General features: G+C 46.1%; 7 protein-coding genes across 7 annotated transcripts; 3 read left to right on the forward strand and 4 right to left on the reverse strand.

Moving 5' to 3' along the window:
• Positions 1-181: 181 nt before the first annotated feature.
• N7483_002952 (MINDY family deubiquitinase) lies at positions 182-2,931 on the forward strand (the record flags this gene model as incomplete). Its single annotated transcript, XM_057086389.1, has 3 exons — positions 182-743; positions 806-1,740; positions 1,798-2,931. The coding sequence occupies 3 exons, from the start codon at positions 182-184 to the stop codon at positions 2,929-2,931; spliced, it is 2,631 nt and encodes an 876-aa protein (XP_056952538.1).
• Positions 2,932-3,327: 396 nt separating this feature from the next.
• Positions 3,328-6,140, reverse strand: N7483_002953 (uncharacterized protein; the record flags this gene model as incomplete). Its single annotated transcript, XM_057086390.1, has 5 exons — positions 3,328-4,046; positions 4,099-4,497; positions 4,554-5,459; positions 5,510-6,038; positions 6,126-6,140. The coding sequence occupies 5 exons, from the start codon at positions 6,138-6,140 to the stop codon at positions 3,328-3,330; spliced, it is 2,568 nt and encodes an 855-aa protein (XP_056952539.1).
• Positions 6,141-7,747: 1,607 nt separating this feature from the next.
• N7483_002954 (uncharacterized protein) lies at positions 7,748-9,513 on the reverse strand (the record flags this gene model as incomplete). Its single annotated transcript, XM_057086391.1, has 2 exons — positions 7,748-9,428; positions 9,482-9,513. 2 exons carry the CDS (start codon positions 9,511-9,513, stop codon positions 7,748-7,750), a joined length of 1,713 nt encoding a protein of 570 aa, XP_056952540.1.
• Positions 9,514-9,806: 293 nt separating this feature from the next.
• N7483_002955 (SDR family NAD(P)-dependent oxidoreductase) lies at positions 9,807-10,971 on the forward strand (the record flags this gene model as incomplete). The annotated part of the gene is made up of 5 exons (XM_057086392.1): positions 9,807-9,902; positions 9,981-10,096; positions 10,161-10,639; positions 10,707-10,843; positions 10,903-10,971. The coding sequence occupies 5 exons, from the start codon at positions 9,807-9,809 to the stop codon at positions 10,969-10,971; spliced, it is 897 nt and encodes a 298-aa protein (XP_056952541.1).
• Positions 10,972-11,156: 185 nt separating this feature from the next.
• On the reverse strand, positions 11,157-12,901 carry N7483_002956 (cytochrome P450; the record flags this gene model as incomplete). Its single annotated transcript, XM_057086393.1, has 3 exons — positions 11,157-11,533; positions 11,592-12,744; positions 12,800-12,901. The coding sequence occupies 3 exons, from the start codon at positions 12,899-12,901 to the stop codon at positions 11,157-11,159; spliced, it is 1,632 nt and encodes a 543-aa protein (XP_056952542.1).
• Positions 12,902-13,522: 621 nt separating this feature from the next.
• Positions 13,523-13,978, reverse strand: N7483_002957 (RidA family protein; the record flags this gene model as incomplete). Its single annotated transcript, XM_057086394.1, has 1 exon — positions 13,523-13,978. The coding sequence occupies one exon, from the start codon at positions 13,976-13,978 to the stop codon at positions 13,523-13,525; it is 456 nt and encodes a 151-aa protein (XP_056952543.1).
• An 897-nt stretch (positions 13,979-14,875) lies between these two features.
• N7483_002958 (uncharacterized protein) lies at positions 14,876-18,479 on the forward strand (the record flags this gene model as incomplete). Its single annotated transcript, XM_057086395.1, has 8 exons — positions 14,876-15,036; positions 15,088-15,964; positions 16,040-16,100; positions 16,170-16,308; positions 16,361-16,421; positions 16,480-17,138; positions 17,272-17,936; positions 18,043-18,479. 8 exons carry the CDS (start codon positions 14,876-14,878, stop codon positions 18,477-18,479), a joined length of 3,060 nt encoding a protein of 1,019 aa, XP_056952544.1.
• Between the last annotated feature and the right edge of the window lie 693 nt (positions 18,480-19,172).

Consider the following 19,172-nt stretch of genomic DNA (forward strand, 5'->3'; position numbering starts at 1 on the left):
TCTTCTTGTCCCGTGGAATCTTACAAGCAGTGAGGCTGTTCTATCTCATATCTGGGGAAGCCGGGCGACCCTAGCGCAGTATGTATTCCACATATCAATCCACCCTGACAATAGATGCCTAGCTTACGATCATGAAATTCATGCTAAATATATCTATTCCTCTTAACTTTAGGTTATCTTCATGGTGCTCCGGAAACAGCCCCCACCACGTCTAGAGAATCTTCACCAAGGGAATCATAAGACCAGTCGTTCCAAGACCTCCCCATCTGCAACCTCGCCCCAGCGTCAACAGTTAAACAGAGTACCATCTGACAATTCAATATACTCTCCTAACCTACATATGTCTCCTGCCTTTGACCTAATGCCGCTGGAGGAAGCTCAAAGATCCCCGGTGGGCTCGCCGACCAACCGCCCGCCGAGCTCCTGGGAAGAAGGAGAGCCCCGGATAGCCAATACTCGGCCCAATTCCGAAAACTACACTGGAGGCCCTGTGTTGACGGCGCAACGCTTGCCTATGGCTCTAATGTCAGGCTTACCGCAGGTTGTGGAACATGAGTTTCATCATACGCCAAAGCAGCACAATGAGCGTGATAAGACACCCGAAGAAGTGCCAGCACAGCTTCAATCAAACAACCCATTCTTGAAACCAATAAGGAAACCAGTTCCTGCATATGAATCGTCAGAGCCGGAGTGGAATGATCGCCATTCTCATGCGACTATTAATAGTGAAGCTTTGAGCCAAAGTATGCGCGTTGATTTACATGCATTCTCAAAGAAATAATAGCAATGCTGACGCTTTTTTCAGCGGACGGATATATTCCCATGACGGCTAGGTTATCACTCCTAGACCCTGATGACCAAGAATCCCCTTGGGCAGAACATGAAACTTCGCATTTGGAACCGAATCGCACAATCCCAACGAATATACCTCAGGACCAATCACCGTGGGCATCGCAGCATTCAATCAAAATATCAGCACCGGAAGAAATCTATTTACAAGGTGGTCAAGCTAATCCTTATGCTCCACCGGTGGTGTTACAACCTTCAGGTTCAGCGGATGATCTTCATGGCCTACAGCCGCCTTACCCCCACGGCAGATTGGGTTCAGATACTGGTGCACGCACTCCTTCGGCCTTCTCCAGCGCAACATCGGCAACCTCACACGAATTGATCGATCTGGAGCCCTCGGACCATCTTGGTGTGGAAGCTGGATCTCAACAGGCTGGCTCTTCGATTCACTCTTTCGATGGGTCGTATGGGAAGTTAGAGGATCATGCGTCTGATTTTCAACCACCACCGAACACCCCACCGATCTTGAAGCCTGCAGATGCCCTTCAGCCCCAATTGGTGCCGCTTCCCCGGTCCCCAATGACACCGGCCGAGGAGGCTAAGCAAAAGGAACAGCGCGCGGAAACTTATTCTATTCGGCAGATCAATTGGAAGGACCGCACGGGAAAAATACTTCAGTCCCCAATCCTGGTGCAGAATAAAAATGGCCCTTGTCCGCTACTGGCACTTATCAATGCCCTGGTATTGCGAGCGGATTCAACGGTGCAGCCGCCAATTGTAAAGGCCTTGCAAACCCGTGAACAAATATCTCTGGGATTGTTGATTGAGGCTCTATTTGAAGAGCTAATCACACGCCTAGGACCTGAAGACTCCTTCCCAGATATTGAGGCACTTTCCCAATTTCTGACAGTTCTGCATACTGGCATGAACGTCAATCCCCGTCTAACCCTGGTAAGAATTCAATACATTAGCCAAGAATATTACATCCCAGCTCACACCTTTATTTAGGAGACGGTGGACTCACTTGGTACATTTTTCCAAACCCCCGACCTCCAGCTGTACAGTACATTCGGCGTTCCTTTGATTCATGGGTGGCTTGCATCGTGGTCAAGCCCAGTTCATGACGCCATGGCCCGAGTTGCCCAATTTCATGAGGACATTCAGTTGCTACATTTCCGCAAACAAGAGCTCGAAGAACGCATTATGAGGGGCGAGTCTCTTTCACCTGATGAAGAGCACAGGATGGCAGACATACAGACCATTCAATACTTTGTTGATATCGAAAATAAGACGCAGCTTAGTCCCTTCGGGCTGACCCAATTGAGCTCAAAGCTTGCTCCCGGTTCAGTGTCCATATTCTTTCGCAACGATCATTTTTCTACTCTTTACAAACATCCTCAATCTCATCAGCTCTTCACCCTGGTCACTGATGCAGGCTATGCTAACCACGCCGAGGTGGTCTGGGAATCCGTTGTTGATGTGACCGGTTTCAACTCCGAGTTTTTCGCTGGCGACTTCCGCACTGTGAGCCATAATGCATCGGCTTCTGCCGGTCCTACTACCCCTGCTGGTCCTCGCACATCAACTGCTCCATCTCCCAACAATTTGGCACCAGGCAATACGTCACCGGGTAGATTATCCCCGCAGGAACAAGCCGACGCAGACTATGCTTACGCATTGTCTCTACAATTCCAAGAAGAGGAAGAGGAACAAAGCCAGGGAAGAAACAGCCAGGGGCAAGCGGGCCCACCTATCCAGAGTCCAATTCCTGTTCGTCCTTCTAACGAACCTCCACCACGCCTCAGCAACTCCCACCACCGCCTATCGAGTAACGCGAGCGCAAATGCAAATGTCGTGGGTCTTCGACCAGCGCGCCAGCCACATACTGAACCCGACACTGACGATCCCAATGCTCCACCACCCCCTTACGAACAAGCTGCAGGCCGACCCCAGTACAGGCCGGGAGAGCGGCCATCCCAATTTACAGAATTTCCTAGCGAATACTCTTCAAATCAGTATCCTGGAAATCGAACTCAGCGTAATGGTCGCTACTCGAACTCCAACCCGGGAAGTCGACCGGAAAACCGATACAATCCCAATATCAACCCGAGAGATAGAGACAGAGATTGTATCTTGATGTGATGTTTTTGATGGAGCGATCTTTTCCTGTTTTCATGCCTCAAATTTTCTTTCAATCTTTTCCCTGTAGATCTAGTGTCCTCACGATGTAATGAATCTATGATGCCAATACATATTTTTGACTCTTCCAATGCATTCTACTAGTAGTTGTGAATTTGGGTATAAAACTAGTACTAGTAGTAGCTACTACATGAATTACTAGAATTCTCAGCTTTTCCTTAGTAGTAAGGGAGGTTAAATACTATTAGGTAGCGAATATATGGATGATTAGACCAAATGATATTAAAACTTGGAATCAGTCTCATACAGGCGGCACTGAGGAATTCTACTCGGGATATGTGAAGGTATCAATAATCATTAAATATTATCATTCTCATAAATTGAAGGAATCTCAATAAACTAATATAACGCCTTCTTTTCCCGAGTCGGAAGCTTAGGATCATATTTATCCCAAATGATCTTATTCTTCTCATTAAGATGAGCCCCCTCATCCGTAATACTAATAATCGGATCCGTCTCCAGAACCTCGTATCGACTAAACCCAAACTTATCACGAGGGATCCACAAAGTAGGCGACGGCGACGAAATGCAAGGCTCAAAGTAGGCAGTGCGGAGTTCTTCGGGTGTATAAAAGACCTCGGCAATATTCTTGCGCACCTTGCGTCGGAGTGCAGCATAATCCTTGTACATGCTCGGATGAAACCACCGCCAAAATGCAAGGCTCCGTGATCGTTGCTGCTCGTTGATCTCGTTTCGGATGTCTTCTTTCTCCTGTAGATCCACTTCCTCTGCATCCAGGGATCGTGGGAGAAAGCTATTCAGTGGGCTTAAAGCCTCGGTGAGAGAGATGTGGGCTAGAACGTTCAGGATCATGAATAGAATCATGATTATCACTGGTCCGACTGCACCCTTAATGGCACAGAGTCCAATCATGCAGATCTCTGCGATGTAGAGTCCTGTCAATAGGTGACCCAGTGCTCGTGGATACACGAGGCCTTTCGTGTCGATTTCAATCTTGTATACGAAAAAGAAGTTGTATCGGTAGGCTTGATAGACCAGGTAAAGGCCAATAAAGGAGAATCCGAGAATCAAAGGTGCGATGCAGGAGTATGTCAATGCTGGGAGCGAGAGTTAGTAAATTTGGGGAATTGTTGACTGGGGAGAACGTACCAATGACACCCATATTGGTGAAAACAGGAAAAACACTGCCCCAGCTGAGACTAGCCAGCTCAGCCCATTTGTTATAGAGTCTTCGAGGAGAATGTGCGGAGAATTTAGTGACAAATGCGAAGACAAGCGCACTGGCAATTTGCACAAGAGCCATCGAGCTCATGCTCAGTCCTTGGAGAAGGAAATAAGAGATATAGAAGTTGGTTGCCTTGGGTAGGTTTTGGGCTAGGAGATCCTTGACAGATAATGGATCTGAGATGATCTGAGATGTTGCTGCAGACGCTGCGGATGTCAATGTCGTGACCAAGAATACTTGAACGACTTGGAAGACAAAAACTGCGCTCTGGGTGAAGAGTTCCACACGAGCTAGAGATGGCACGCCGGATCGTCGGGCACAAACTGAGAAAATATGTTAGTTGCTTGAACGAAGTTGAGAGGGGGAGAAGAAGACATACTTCGGCAGATGATTGGTACCAATGACATTAAGAGCGCAAGAGCTGCTGAGGGCAACAAACCCTCGATGGCACCCTTGATAAGACTGGGCAGATCAAGAATGAATTTCAAAGGGGTGATGAGATTGCACAAGTAGGTGATGTTAGAGATGGTTCCGACGAGCGCAGCCGGGAAAGACCAAAAGATAACCATCGCCGCAATGAAGCCTTGTACAGCAAATCTGCGAATAACACGCTGCTTCCAATTCAGGTTCAATGCTGACCAGACGACCTCATCCGGGGAAATTCCGATGAAACGTGGTGTCATGTGGTATGGTTGGTGGTGAGACAGAGTCTGATAAGCTGCTTGAGCATGGGCCTGGCTCGCGAATTGAATAAATATGGCAGATAATTGTTTTGCATCGCCTTCCTGATGCTTTCGTTGAAGATTCTCCACCTCTTCGGTAACCTTGGCCAACTCCTCGCGGTATTGGTGAATAGAGTCGACTTTCTTGCCAAACAACTTCAGTCTATGCATAGGCCGCTTAACCTGACGGGACGATGCAGGATTGCTGGATTCGCAGTCCAAGCAGGTATCGGATCCAAATTCGCCATTCTTCGTAGCCTCTGCGCGAATATTATTCGCTCGTCGAATCAGCTTTGTTTCAGAAGCCTCCAGCCTGAACGCTAGTTTGTCTCGCTCATCGACCAATTTAGTCAGTTCTTTGCAGTCCGAAGTGATCCAGATTCGCTGGACTGACTCGCCAAATACTTGTCGTAACTTTTTCTCGTTTCGGTAGTCTGGCGGTACTGACATGAACAGCACAGTTCGGGATGATATGCGGGAGGCGTAGGCCGGTGAGTTGAGATATGCTTGTCGAAGGTTGGTGTAATACAGACTTTCCCTGACCACAACGTAGAACACAAACGCTGTACTTGATAAGCAAATTTCCTGGGACATGCGATTCGAGAGGACTCACTGAAATAGACACACGCTAAAATAACATTGGCGTAGTATTTGTTGGGGTCCTTGACGTTGCTGAAACTGAGTACATCCAACTGCGTGTTCCCATTCCCACCTGTAGCGTGTATGGGGAATAGAATGGGCCAGGTAAGAACGCATCCGGTGAAGCATATCGCGCAGAGAACCCGTAAAAATCGTAGAAACAGATATCCATCTAAGGATGATGTGTGTAAAACGTGATTGTCTTCAATCTTTAAGAAATCGCCTATCCAGTTCAACCACCCAGATGGCAGTTCGGGGCTCTTCTCATGCTCTGCCAAATCAGGGAGATGAGATCTGGGCGCATACCATCGTTTTTGAGTCCTTCGAAAGATCAGGAATAGGCCAATCCAGAACATAGCGTAGAATAAGGCGGGCAGAAAGGTCATCAGTAGCGCCGAGGATGAGGATGAGCTTGTATCTCCAGTAAGACCACTGACAACATCACCGGAGGTGGAGGAGGCATCCCCACGCGAGGAACCGATATTCGGGTCATTATTTGGGTCCTTAAGTTTAAATTAGTATATTAACATTGGACAACACACTTTGTACAGCACACGACAGTGAGATCAAATTCTAGGATGATCACTTACAGTCAAATTCGACATGATGAAGCGGTGTGAGTGAGGTGCCTGGTTCCTGAACCAGATCTTTTTTGGAGGGGCCAATAGATATTTTAAAAGGGTTTGACTTGAAAGGCTGGTCCAAAAAGATTAGTATCCATAATTTCTCCGTCAGAAATGAAAAGACGGCCCGCTTTCTTGACATTAAACCTCTTAAGAAGTCTAGAGTGAGCGGGTCTTTTGCATTTTGGACCTGTCATCACATTATGAGATTGACATAGTTTAGCGGCGTGTTGTGATAGGTGGGTCGCATTCACAGAAGAATGGAACGCGATAGTCTGTCGATCTCTTCATCTTGTGCGCCACAAAAGTACATTCGCGTACGCAATGTGCCTCGTCTTCTGGAGTCAAATTAGTTATAATTGGTACTGAATCCTCGATTTTACATACCTTGAGTTGATCTCTGTCATAGACGGCAGAAAATCAAAGTCATGACACAAGACACGGACACAAAAGATCTCAAGATTGAGTGGACCCTCTAAGAATCAAACTATTGACTTAGAGTGGAGATGGTGGTTGATCAGCGTCGGGGATTGTTTCTCTGTCCCCACCCCCCTGAGTGCATGGATCGTGGTTCGTGCTCACGAGTGGAAACTCTTATGTGACGCACATTGGTATGTTTTGTGTAGCTGAATCCAAGTTATGAACCTCGGTAGCAAGATGAAGCAGTGATAAGCACGGACGTGTACCTTTGGTAGGATCTCACTCTCCATAATAGACTTCAACAACTCAGATTCGTACAACATCTGGAATTCTCTTCCAGGTTAATGATAAGGTGTGGATGAACCTTGTACTTCGTACATTACCCCATCGGATCTTTTAATCGAGTTAGACTATTGACCCTCATTCCTCAATTCGGGGCAGACTGTCACCTTCTCAACGGAACATAGCAATCCGAATGCAAGGGGTACCAGCCCTGTCAAGTCTGGTATGGTTTGACAGGGGACTTGGGCTGCAACGCATACCGGTGACAAGCTTGGACTGAGAGGTTTGAACGCGCGTGTCACCAAGGGTGCCTTAAGGCTGAAGTTTCACGGCAGTTGCAGATGATCGCATACAATCGCATACAATCGCAGACACCAAAACTTGAATTCGTTAATTTCCAAGCATTATCCAACACGTGTTATGTGTGTAACAACCATGCGGAGATGAGGTATGACAAAGATCTTAGCGCCTTGATTCGAATTACCAGGATATGTGCAGTGTGTGAAGCACGAACTTCATGCAACTGCAGTTTGCAGTCTGGGTTTATGCACCTCCATCTGATTTAAGAAAGGATTGCTGCCGTTTAACTTGATAAGCCAATAGATTGGAATATATGAGTTATTGGAATATTCTCGGACTTGATCTCTGTGGTAATGCATGCTACCTACAGAGAACTACGTAGTACAACATTTTGAAAGATTCAAGTTGCCTATAGATCTACATTCCAACGACAAAATAGACAAATTATTGGAGATTTAGGTTGAATGATGCATCATGATACGGAACTTTGTACTATGTAGTATCTAATATGTAGAAGCCTGAAATTCCATACTCCAAATGCATGCAATCGAACGAATAGCGATTGAATGGAATAAAGCAGAATGTTTTTAACCAGCCATCGACATAGCTCGACCTTCTTCAAACACAGTCGCTGCTTTAAGAATCATCGCTTCTTCCCATCTCCTTCCAACGAGCTGCATGCCAATCGGCAAATCTACCTCAGGCTGATTTGGATCTTGACCAAATCCGCAGGGTACATTCATCGCCGGATGACCAGTAGCATTAAAGGGGGCAGTATTGGTAGTCACTCCGACCGCTAGAGAGACCTTTTCCATGACAGTAGACCTCGGACCTTCGGCATCACCTTGCATTTTAGGATGTCCCATAGCAACGGTCGGTGCGCATGGGGTAACAAGGATGTCCACTTGCGTGAAAGCTTCATCGTAAGCCGCCCGGAGCTCAAACACTTTACGGTGGGCCTTAGCCTCAACGCTTGGACCAAACTTCTCCTGTAGAAATGGACCACTGAGCATCACGTTCAGAGCAGATGGGTTGGTTCCGGTCAATAGCTCATACATCTCTTGATCGGGTGGCCACCGAGCTTGAATATGCGGCGGGAGGAAGGAGAGAAATCCACCTGTCTTGCCTTGACACGCCGTTTCGGAAGCTGACATGCGGGTGGCCGCTGTCCATATGAGACTGCTGATCCGATGCATAGGGACTGAAATGTCGATTACTTCGGCCCCGGCGGCTGCAAAGAAACGTCGAGCGGAGTCTAGAACAGTGTTGTGAACCTGCTCCGATAACCCAAGAATATCAAAGGATTCCGCGAGGATGCCAATTTTCAATCCAGATCCAATGAATTCACCTTTCTCAAGGGTGCGGGTTCTAAAACCTTCCAGAATCTTGGAGTAGTTTGGGACTTGATGCCGTAATGGACTCTCAGGAGTCATCCGAGGATCTATCCCATCATAGCCTGCCATCACTTGAAGTAATGAGGCAATATCGTCAAGGCTTCCAGCCATCGGTCCCAGATGATCAATCATGGGAGCTAAGGGCACAGCTCCAGTATATGGGACCAAACCGTGTGTGGGCTTCATCCCGTAAACTCCACAATACGAGGCAGGGATTCGAATTGATCCAGCCTGATCACCACCGATCGCAATGTCGACTGTCTCTCCAAGTTTGGTCTCTTGATCCTGAAGCGTGTTTGCAGATACAAGTGCTGCTGAGCCACTGCTGCTTCCGCCCGTGGTAAATCCTACTAGTCGAGGGTTATGAACTGGACCTGTTGCAGAGCCATAACCAAGAGGCGATAAGCAGTAATTCTCGCATGTCGAAGATCCTTTGATAGTGGCACCTGCCAGAAGCACCCGTGAGACTACAGATGCATCTATTGGAGAAACAGGAAGTTGACCATCTTTACACAATAGCTCGGTGAATGTCCCCACTGTTGTCGGAAGACCTCCGATGGAGATGTTATCTTTGATTGCAATCGTCTTTCCTTGGAGTAAAGTGCTTGTCGGACTGGCTGCTACGATATCACAGCGATGTCTCCAAGCATTCAGAATATTATCCTCTTTTTTCGGTTCCCAAAATTCTCTTTGATTAGTCGATGGCGCGGGGCACAGTGAGGGGTGGATATAGTCCTCCGCTTCTTGGATTTGATTCACGATCGCTTCTGTCGACTGCAGCATCTGAAGGTAATCCTCAGTGTCTTGACCATCTGGGACGCTGAACCCAAGACTTGCAGCTGCATCTTTCAAATCGGATACTGTGACCTTGGATCTACTCCGCATTAGACGAAAACATTGTAAGCTGAAGGCAGATCCCGTACGTACTGGGTCTTATCAACTAGAAATGCCAACGACATTGTGAAGGCGAGAGCTGAGATTTTTTACTTCAAGTAAAGGGAGAAGGAGAAATCAAAAAAGAAATCAAAAACAGAGTCAGAAAAGAATTTGGAGATCTGGAGGCACCAAGTTCAAGTTGGAGCTTCCTTCGGGCATGCCGCCGTTCTACCCGCCACTATCTTGTTCTTTCACGGCGCGTTCGCGGCGCCCGCCGGTCATTATAATCCCCCACTTCTGTATCGGATGGGAACCCCGCTTATAAGCCTCGGGATCGGTCTACATTGCCGACTTCCATTTCGAACTCATTTACAGAATGGCTTCACTAGCTGCTTTGAATTTATTCAATGTCAAGGGACGTGTGGCGGTGGTCACAGGTGGTAGCAGTGGAATAGGATTGATGATATCCAAGGTGAGTCTTCCGCAGTATAGGCTATAGTGCATAAATTGAAGTCGATCGATCATTTGGACTGAATAAATGCCCCTATAGGGATTAGTCACAAATGGAGCCAAAGTGTACGTGGTGTCATTGCCCAGTGATCCAATCACTGAGGTGGTCAATGAGCTCAATGAGCTGGGACGAGAAGCAGGGGGATATGCTGAAGGGTATGTAAGCGAGTTTCCAAACTATCTCGAATGAATTCATAGGCTGACTATATTCAACTGCTAGAATTCCCTGTGATCTGACTTCAAAAGATTCCATTCAAGACCTTGCTCAGACCATATCCCAGAAGGAGAACACCTTGGATATGCTCATCTCCAATGCTGGGATTCGCCATGATCCTCCTCATTCCTGCAATGTGTTGACTGCCTCAATAGAGGAACTCCAAGCCTCTATGTGGTCAATCAGACAAGAAGACTGGGAGAACACATTTCGTGTCAATACGACCGCCCATTACTTCCTCAGTATCGCCTTGCTGCCTCTACTGGCCGCAGCAGCTGATAAGCCGATTAATGGGGGGATCAAGGGCAGAGATGAAGGAAGAGGAGTGATCGTGATCACAAGCTCATGTGCAAGTATGCATAATGTGACAAATGTTGATCTAACAAGCTATGCTACAAGCAAAGCAGCGACCGATCATCTGGTAAGATTGCTGGCAGCTAAGTATAATCGATTTTATGTGAGAGTCGTGGGCATTAATCCTGGGTGTAAGTGGATATCTGGATCATTTAAAACTTCAAAAGACCTGGTCATTGACATTTTGGCCTACTGCAGTTGTTCCAAGCAATATGAACCCAGTTGGCGCAGAAGGAAACATTTTCAGTTCTCTATTCGACAAAGTACCCGCAAAGAGGGCTGGGTCCTCTGAAGATCTTGCTGGGACAATTTTATACCTAGTGAGCAAAGCTGGGGTAAGTAAAGCCAGAAGTACCACACCGAGAATTCTACTAATTACCGATATACCTACTAGGCTTATGTCGATGGAGTTTCCCTTTGCGTAGATGGTGGCCGAATTCTACTGGCAAATGGGCAGGAGTGAACATGTAGAGGAGACCGGTTCAAATGCTGAAATATCTGCACATTAAAACTGGTCTGAGATGATAAATATGGTTTGAGATAGCTACTAGTATTATCATGAATTGAGATTGAGCACTCGAGAAACGCTGCGACGCAACTTCAATTTTTGACCTGAGATATACAAAATACTCAGTTCATCACATAAAATTACTCTTTGTAGTGCTCCTTAGTTCTCATCTCGGCCAGGTTCAAACATTCAGATCTGACTGCGTCGTCTCTGGGAATTAATCGCACTTTGAAATCCCTGGGAATGGCAACTAATGCAGTTTTGAACTGATTGTACTCCACATAGTCCGTGTTGGGTGGACTAACTTCGCTGGCGACAATTTTGTAGGAGGAGAGAAGTCGAATAAGTGCAGAATACAACAGTCTGGATGCAATGAACTGGCCAGAACAAGCGCGAGATCCGGATCCGAAACTCAAGTGAGGCAAACCGCTCACTTCACTTTCTTCAGGAGGGTCCAGAGATTTGAGCCATCTTTCAGGATCAAACTTGCCTCCATTTGATCCAAAGTGATCCACATCTAGGTTGAAATGTTAGACAAACTTTAACTAATTTCAAGGTAGATTTTAGGTACTTACCATGATTCCCTGCCTGGGCATTAATCAACACCATCGTCTTTGGTGGAATGATTGCCCCATTCCAGTTCACCTCCGTGACCGTCTTTCTAGGCAGGCTCATAGAGCTGACTGTATAGTATCGGCCAGCCTCCTTGATAATGGCGTTCACGTATGGCACTTTCTCATCGGAAATGCAGCTGGTCCACGCATCCCGAACATCGGGATAATATCGCTTAATATCTTCATAGGCACGGTCTTGCCAGACTTGCCCTTCAGGAGTGGAAAGGGAACCAATAGCCGATGTCAGTGTACCAGGGATAGTTTCAAAACCACCCGACACCAATGACAAGCAGATGGAAGATACTTCCACTCCAGTCAACTTTGTCTCTTCATCCTTCAGAATAGCCGCAGAAATGCAAGGCTTATCAGTGCCTTTCTTGATCATCTCCCGCACTTTATCCAGTAGGAGATTCAGATAAGCATCCCGACGGTCGCGTAGCTGCTTTGATCGAGCAGTCTTCTCGTTGTTCGGCATGTACCGTAAGATAGGGATATAGTCTTGCAGATTCTCCGAGGCACTACGAAGAAGGGAAATAGCCGAGCCAACCTCAAGGATCTCACGTAAGAGATCGTCATACACAGCATCCATGCGAATACCGTAGCACAAAGTCAAGGTTGTGTTGAGCGCGAACCGTTGGATGTATGGGCGGACGTTCAACTCGATGTTGCCATTCCCGCTATCCCGGTGGAGATCTCGCACAATACAGTAACTCTCCAAATCAAACATTGGGTAATAGTTGCGGAGAGCTGGTCGACCTAAGGCAGTTCCTGCTGCCTTGCGCTTCTTCTTGCATGACTCGTCCCAAGGTGAAGACCCGATCGTAAATCCCTGAGTACTACTCACGACACCATGAAAGGTGTAAAGCTTAGGTCGATCAATGATGGCATTTTGATGCCCGAGAAGCATTTTACGACAGTCTTCAAAAGAGTTAACTACCACGGCCCGCGTATTGCCTAACTTGATCTGAAAGACTGAGTGGCCATATTGGCGCCACCAGCCTTCACACACGCTTGCATGATCATCTCCCAGCTTGAGGAGATGGCCAAAGACTGGGATCGCACCGGGAATCTCCGGAAGGCCCTTGATATGTGGGATATCCGTTGCAAGGGTACACTGTTGACATATTCAGTCTTGACCCAGTTACTATATGAGTATCATTCAGACTCACTTTGTAGATGAAGTATAGAAATAAAGGTATCAACGCCAAGAGATAATTCCCAGACACTAGTGTCGGGAGGCTCAAATGATCGGCGATGTTGATTTCAGTCATGATGGGAGAAAAGGATGAGTAGCTCGAAGTTGATGGATTTTTGTGCAAGTATTCTCCTGTATTGGATCTATTTAAAGCTGTTGAGATTTTTGACGCACACAAAAACGTATCGGAACTTGAACCTGAAAGGTGAAATGTTCATTGTCGGACTGTCCGACACTGCTATCTATACGCCTCGGATTTCCTTATGACGCGAAACCACTTTTGATTAGCGTTATCATGGGCACCCAATTTAATCATTCATGACTCATGTCTGTTTGATATTAGAAATTACATCCTATCTCTCTGATTTCAATGTTTCTTTGCTTCTCAATGACTCAGCTTCAAATGGTAGGTACTAAACAGTGAGTCAGTCATTAACTAAATCTTTACTGGCAGTGGCCAAACATTGGAATATTGAGACAATTTTGGAGACTCGATAGGCACGCACTCGACAGTCATATGCATATTAAATCTCAATCCAATAGTAAGAAGTAGTCTCTAGAAGTAAGGCAGGAGCGAAATCGGTAATAAATCGATTGATGCTTAATATAGCCAGCCTTTTGAGCCTCTGAATGCATACATGCATGGATAATCCTCGAATGATTCATCAAGACTTGAATTCAAGGGTTTTCAAGGCTTCTATGCCCCAAAAATTGCTGTTGCTTTTATCTCAACCATAAAACGAGGATCCGGAAGCTCTTTGACTCCGATAGTTGCTCGACTTGGGGCACTCGCACGATCCGACCAGATTTTGTTCCACTCTTCATTCATTCCCGCATATTGAGTCTTCATATCCAAGATGTAAACAGTAGTGTCAACGATATTGTAAAGATTGGCTTTGCCGTTGGATGCACCTTGGATAATGCTGTCGATTCGACGCAGAACAGCAGCGGTTTGTTCCTTCACATCCGCTGTAAAACTTCCGTCGGCATGTTCGATAACTCCTTCGTATGTTCCGTCTGGCTTGACTGCCGCAATTCCCGAGACATAGATAGTGTGGTGAGTGGATGGTTTGACGACTCGGGCGTGAGAGTAGTGAGTTGCCCCTGTACGCTTCTCGGGGTCGAGGAGGAAAGACTGGCCGTTAGATGACATTTCGATATCAAGGATGATTGGAAATATGGAGCAGTTTTCGCCAAAGGAGCGACCAGATGAATTTTTCCGAACTGAGCTCAGTTCTTTTGATTTATATTAGCAATTCTCTGAAGCTTGATCGCCGCGTCGCATCGTCCGACCACCATAGCCAAGAGATCATGATGATGAGCGGCGTGGCCGAACATTCGAAGGTCCGAGTCAGCGATTGAAAACTTGGGTATAAACTTTCTAAAACATAAGTAAGCTCACCCAAAGCTTCCAAGGATCCATTTCTGGAATCTTATTCTTACTCCTGTTTGCCGTTTAAGAAAAAAGGAATCCCCTATTGCAGGACTGTTGTGTTTTCCACGGGCTTCCCACTTTAAAGGCTTGCGAGATTTCGAATCTTCAAGTAGGCATAAATTGCGCCGCAAGCAATACTTAGCAAACTCCATTATGCGCTCGTGGTGTATGATAGAAATCGATGATTCAATACTTCATGGATCATAAATGCCCAAAATCCCTGTTTTGTAGACAATAAACCAGTTGACTTCGTACATACACAAGATGCTTCCCCACATCCGCTAGCAGTTACCCCACTCATGATAAATCGTTGTATTCTGATTGGATTATTGGGAATATCTCCGCACGAGGTCCATTGTTTGTGACTCTTGACTCTTGTGGAGTTGATGTTGGAATTTTCACAACGTTGTATGTTCCGTATGGAGGAGTTGGAAGGCTTAACTTCGATGCTGATGTAAAGCATTTGATCGTCTTGTTAAATTACACCAGACATATGACGCATCATCAGCAAAGATTGAGCTAAACAAGCCAAGATAAGTCAATCGCTAGCATACGAACTTTGGCCTTATCTTCCCCGCCATCCTTCTTTCCCAGTCCCCTTGCATGTCGAGAGTCATGCTGGAATCAGCTGCCCGAGCAGAGAATTCTTGCAAGCGATGTCATCGTCGGAAAAAGCGTTGTGACAAAACTCTCCCTCAATGTCATGCCTGTAAACATGCCAAAGTCGCGTGCAGCTTTCTGAATGACGAAGCTCAAGTAGCGTCATACCCGATTGTGTGAGAAATAACCATTTTCCAGCTCGAATTCTGAAAGACTAATTTCAATAGTTATGTGCGTCAACTTGAACACAGAGTCAAGGAACTGGAGCAGAGACTCGCCGAAGTGTTGACCCGGAAAACGACCCAAAACGAGCCGCCGTATTCATGGAACGACGACGCAGAGATTCAGTTGACAGAGCTTGGTGACGACCTAATAAATTCAGATAACGGCACAAATCTATCTCCCCATCTTCCATCCGATGGAAATGCAGCTCCCGGGTTTGATCCAATACCCACTCCACCTTATAACGGACGTGTTTCTGTGCCAAGAACGAACGACCTATCTGAAGAGCTCAGGCTGCTCTCTTTAGAAGCCGCCGCAGAAAGATACCTAGGCTCCTCCTCGGGCCTCTCCTTTGCGAAACTTACACAGACCGTTCTACAACGATTATCTCCAGATCAAGATGGATTCATCTTTGATGGGGATGTTGACGATAACCAGCCACAAAATCATACAGCCGACCACGATACGTCAAATCTCAATCCAATATTCTTCGAGATGCACCCTTCAGTAACCAGCCCTTTGCCCTTGAATTCCATCTTGGAAGAGACGACGATTGAGGAATTCGGAGAACAAACTACCAGTGATCTCACGCTACTGGAGCCCTCGCATATTAGCTATATTCTGGAGTTTTATTTTGCTCATTCTCATACCCTTTATCCGATGATCAGGAAAAACGAATTCGAGAGTGTACTTTGGAGAATATACGCGGACCCTCTAGATCCCCTCGCGCAGTCCTCTTTGTGGCAATTCCGAATCTGGATGGTGCTGGCAATCGGCTCCACAACTTACTGTTCGGTCTCCCTCATGGATGAAACGGAATCTGTGCAATTTTTCAACAAGGCCATGAAACATTTTGAATCAGCAATGGGCTGTGGTGACTTGGTAAGAACCACCTAAAGTAACCCTTAAATTCTCACTAAATCACACTTCTGACTCGGGAATGCTTGCCTGAATCAGGCTGGGCTGGAAGTCTTGATGCTCCAGGTTTCATATTCATTCTTCAATAAAGTTGGACCCAGTATGTACAAGAGATCTAAAAAATTCCATTCTCTTAAAATAGAACCTCTAACAAAGTGGGCATTTACAGATACTTGGTTTCTTGTCGGGGTTGCCGCTCGAATGGCAATTGGAATGGGGCTTCATACAGCAGAAGTCTATCAATCACTAACTGTGGATGCAGCTGAGCAGCAGAAGAGAATATTTTTCTGCCTCTATATGATGGACAGGTAAGATATTCATCCCTTCTGTCGTGCATATCTAACTCTAATTTCCATTTAGAGTAGTTTCTCTGGCTCTGGGTCGTCCTTTTGCAATACAGGATATTGATATTACTGTCAAGGTATGTAAAATTGTTTCTGTCATATAATCGTGTTGTGGCATCGCTAACATTTCTTTAGCCCTTTGCTGATGTGGATGATGAAAATATCAAACCGGATGGCATATCGTCCATCGCTACCTTGGAGCCATCTACCATGGCTGTGCCATTACATATACTCGCTCTCCGGAGAATCGCTAGTGACATTGGAACCCAAGTTCACTCTCCAAAATATAGTCATCATCAAAGTCAAGAGGCTCGAGAGAAAACTGTTCAGGTCCTCCATAAACGCTTACTGGAATGGCGTCGCAGTATGCCGTTCCCTTTACCTGATCTTCAATCGAAGGTACCTCATCTATGTACGAGCTGGTTTGATCTGAATTACTACACTCATGTCATAATGCTTTATCGACCATCACCATTAAGCCCCAATTTAGATCTCCCAAAGATGAAAATCTTGGCTGAAGCATCAGGTATGGCAATACGTCAAGCCATCAATCTTCACAGGCAGCGTCGTTTTGCCTACAATTGGTTGAATCTTGTGGCCATCTTTAACTCGGCACTTTCACTTATGTACACCTCCACTGCTCAAGCAGACGAATATACGCTGGTATTAGATCATAGCAGGGCTCTCGATGATCTAGATCTAGCAATCGAACTATTGGAGGCATTTTCTACCAAGTTCCCTTCTGCGAAGAAGATACAGGGGATGATTCGGACGGTGTCAGCTAAACTGAAAATGTATACTATACCTGCGGTTGGATTTTGAAGGAACGATGAACAAATAACACGTCTCTTGTATATGAACTCTTAATCATTATTCAGGCCTACTTAGTATACTTTCTTACACTCAAGGTTCCACTAAGAAGATTAGAGCATTCTTAGTGATGTCAACTGGTGAGTCCCGTTCCCCGGGTTTTGCGCCGCCCGGCAATAAACAGCTCCCAGCTTCACTATATTCATCAAAAATTCCCATGGATGAGGATTCAGCCTCAAAGGAGCCAGGGCTTGAGCCTTCATTCGAGTCTAAGCAGCCATTCCCGCCTCTATTGGACGAGCTGGTCTCGCCCACAGATCCATGCGCCTTCCCAGAGGATGAAAGCGTCACCTCACCCGGCTACGAGGAGATCGAGGTAGAAGACGATGCGGATTTCCAATCTCACTACTCGCTAGACCCTCAGTCTCTTTCCGATACCGAATCCGAGAACTCTGCGGACGAAATTGGCCGACACCATCCTTTTCGTCAGTCATCCAGCTCTCTTCACGGGCCTAATGCCTTTGCGCCCCCCTTTTACAATCGGCCACCCACGCCACTACCACCCTCACCTTCCTTGACATCCCTTCTCCGACCGCCATTCTCTACTACAACATCACGTCCAACAACCCCCGATAGCTCGGATGTGGAGACTCCCAATGATACGGAGGCCGCTGTAGCCAAATCAGCCCGCAGGGCCACTACGGTCCCTCGCGCAAGCCCAAAAGTCCCAACCTACGAGTACTATGGATTTGTGCTTTACTTGGCTTCTTCCCTTGCTTTCTGTGAGTCTTCAAAAATCATGAACAACCCTTTCGAGATTGGCATCTCTGTGTCTTCGCGCCCATTGCTGTTGTACGTGGATGAGGCTAACATTCCCCGCGCTTCTAGTAATTTATCTCCTCTGGTCATACCTCCCATCCCCATTTCTACATCAGCTCGGGATATACTACTATCCTAATCGCTGGTGGTCTCTCGCAATCCCTTCCTGGCTAGTCATGTCGATCGTGTACATCTATATCGCGCTAGCCTCTTATAACACGGGCTATCTCACATTGCCCATGAACAGCATCGAGAATATTGTCGATGATGTCGCTAATGTCGCGGTCATTGATGGCAAAGCGCGACGAAGACCGGGTGGAGCGACGAAAATGAAGCCGGGCGCAACCTCGTATCAGATTATGGGTCCTCAAAATCGCAAGGTTAATTGGCCTGAAATTTGGAGTGAAGGAACTGATGCGGTTATGGATATCCCGGTCGGCGGTGTCTGCGAGGTCTTGTATGGACAGGATCGTGATGAGGATGGTTTCATTGGGGGTGAATCATAGGCTGATGATAATAATTTAATTCAAGAATTTTCAAACACTTGACCTCCAGGTGCACATGGAAAGATATCTCAAGTGATCTTGCAACTTTCAAAATGCTAGCTAGTAAATCAAACCGAATACCTAGTTAGTATGTAATCCACCTGGGCATACCTAGTGTGTGGCATCGATGTCCAGGTGCTGGACCTTTGAACTTCAACTTGAAGTTCAAGTTCTAGTACTTCAAGTCACAGTTCTAGTATATATAGTACTGCGACTCGGAGTGGGGTTCAAATTATGCAGGTACTAATACTATTATGTAGTAGTACTATGTACAGTTCAAGTTCAAGTTGACCACTAGTACTACAATTAGTAGTCAATTAGATTTCTACTCAGTGCAATTATAGTAAATGTTTGGAAGATATCTCTCAAATCCAAAAAAAAACCTCACATGAATTGACTCTTGCGCATTTGAATCATAGTATTTAAGGTGGATCACGGGATATCTGCGGCCTTATAAACAAGGCACCAACATGCAAGGATAAGGTCTATGTAAGTGAACCTTGGAAGGTCTCAGACTATTTATATCAACGTAGAAATGTCGTGATTTGATTTGATGCAATTTTTTATGATTATTCTCAGTCAATCTCAAGTCAAAAACTCCAATCATTCTTTTATTTCATCTTTTCCTATTACTACAACTCATTTTACTCCTAC

This window comes from Penicillium malachiteum (assembly GCF_028827825.1).
Source record: "Penicillium malachiteum strain IBT 17515 chromosome Unknown utg000001l:1.0-8184562.0:1.0-8186909.0, whole genome shotgun sequence".
Lineage (NCBI taxonomy): Eukaryota > Fungi > Ascomycota > Eurotiomycetes > Eurotiales > Aspergillaceae > Penicillium > Penicillium malachiteum.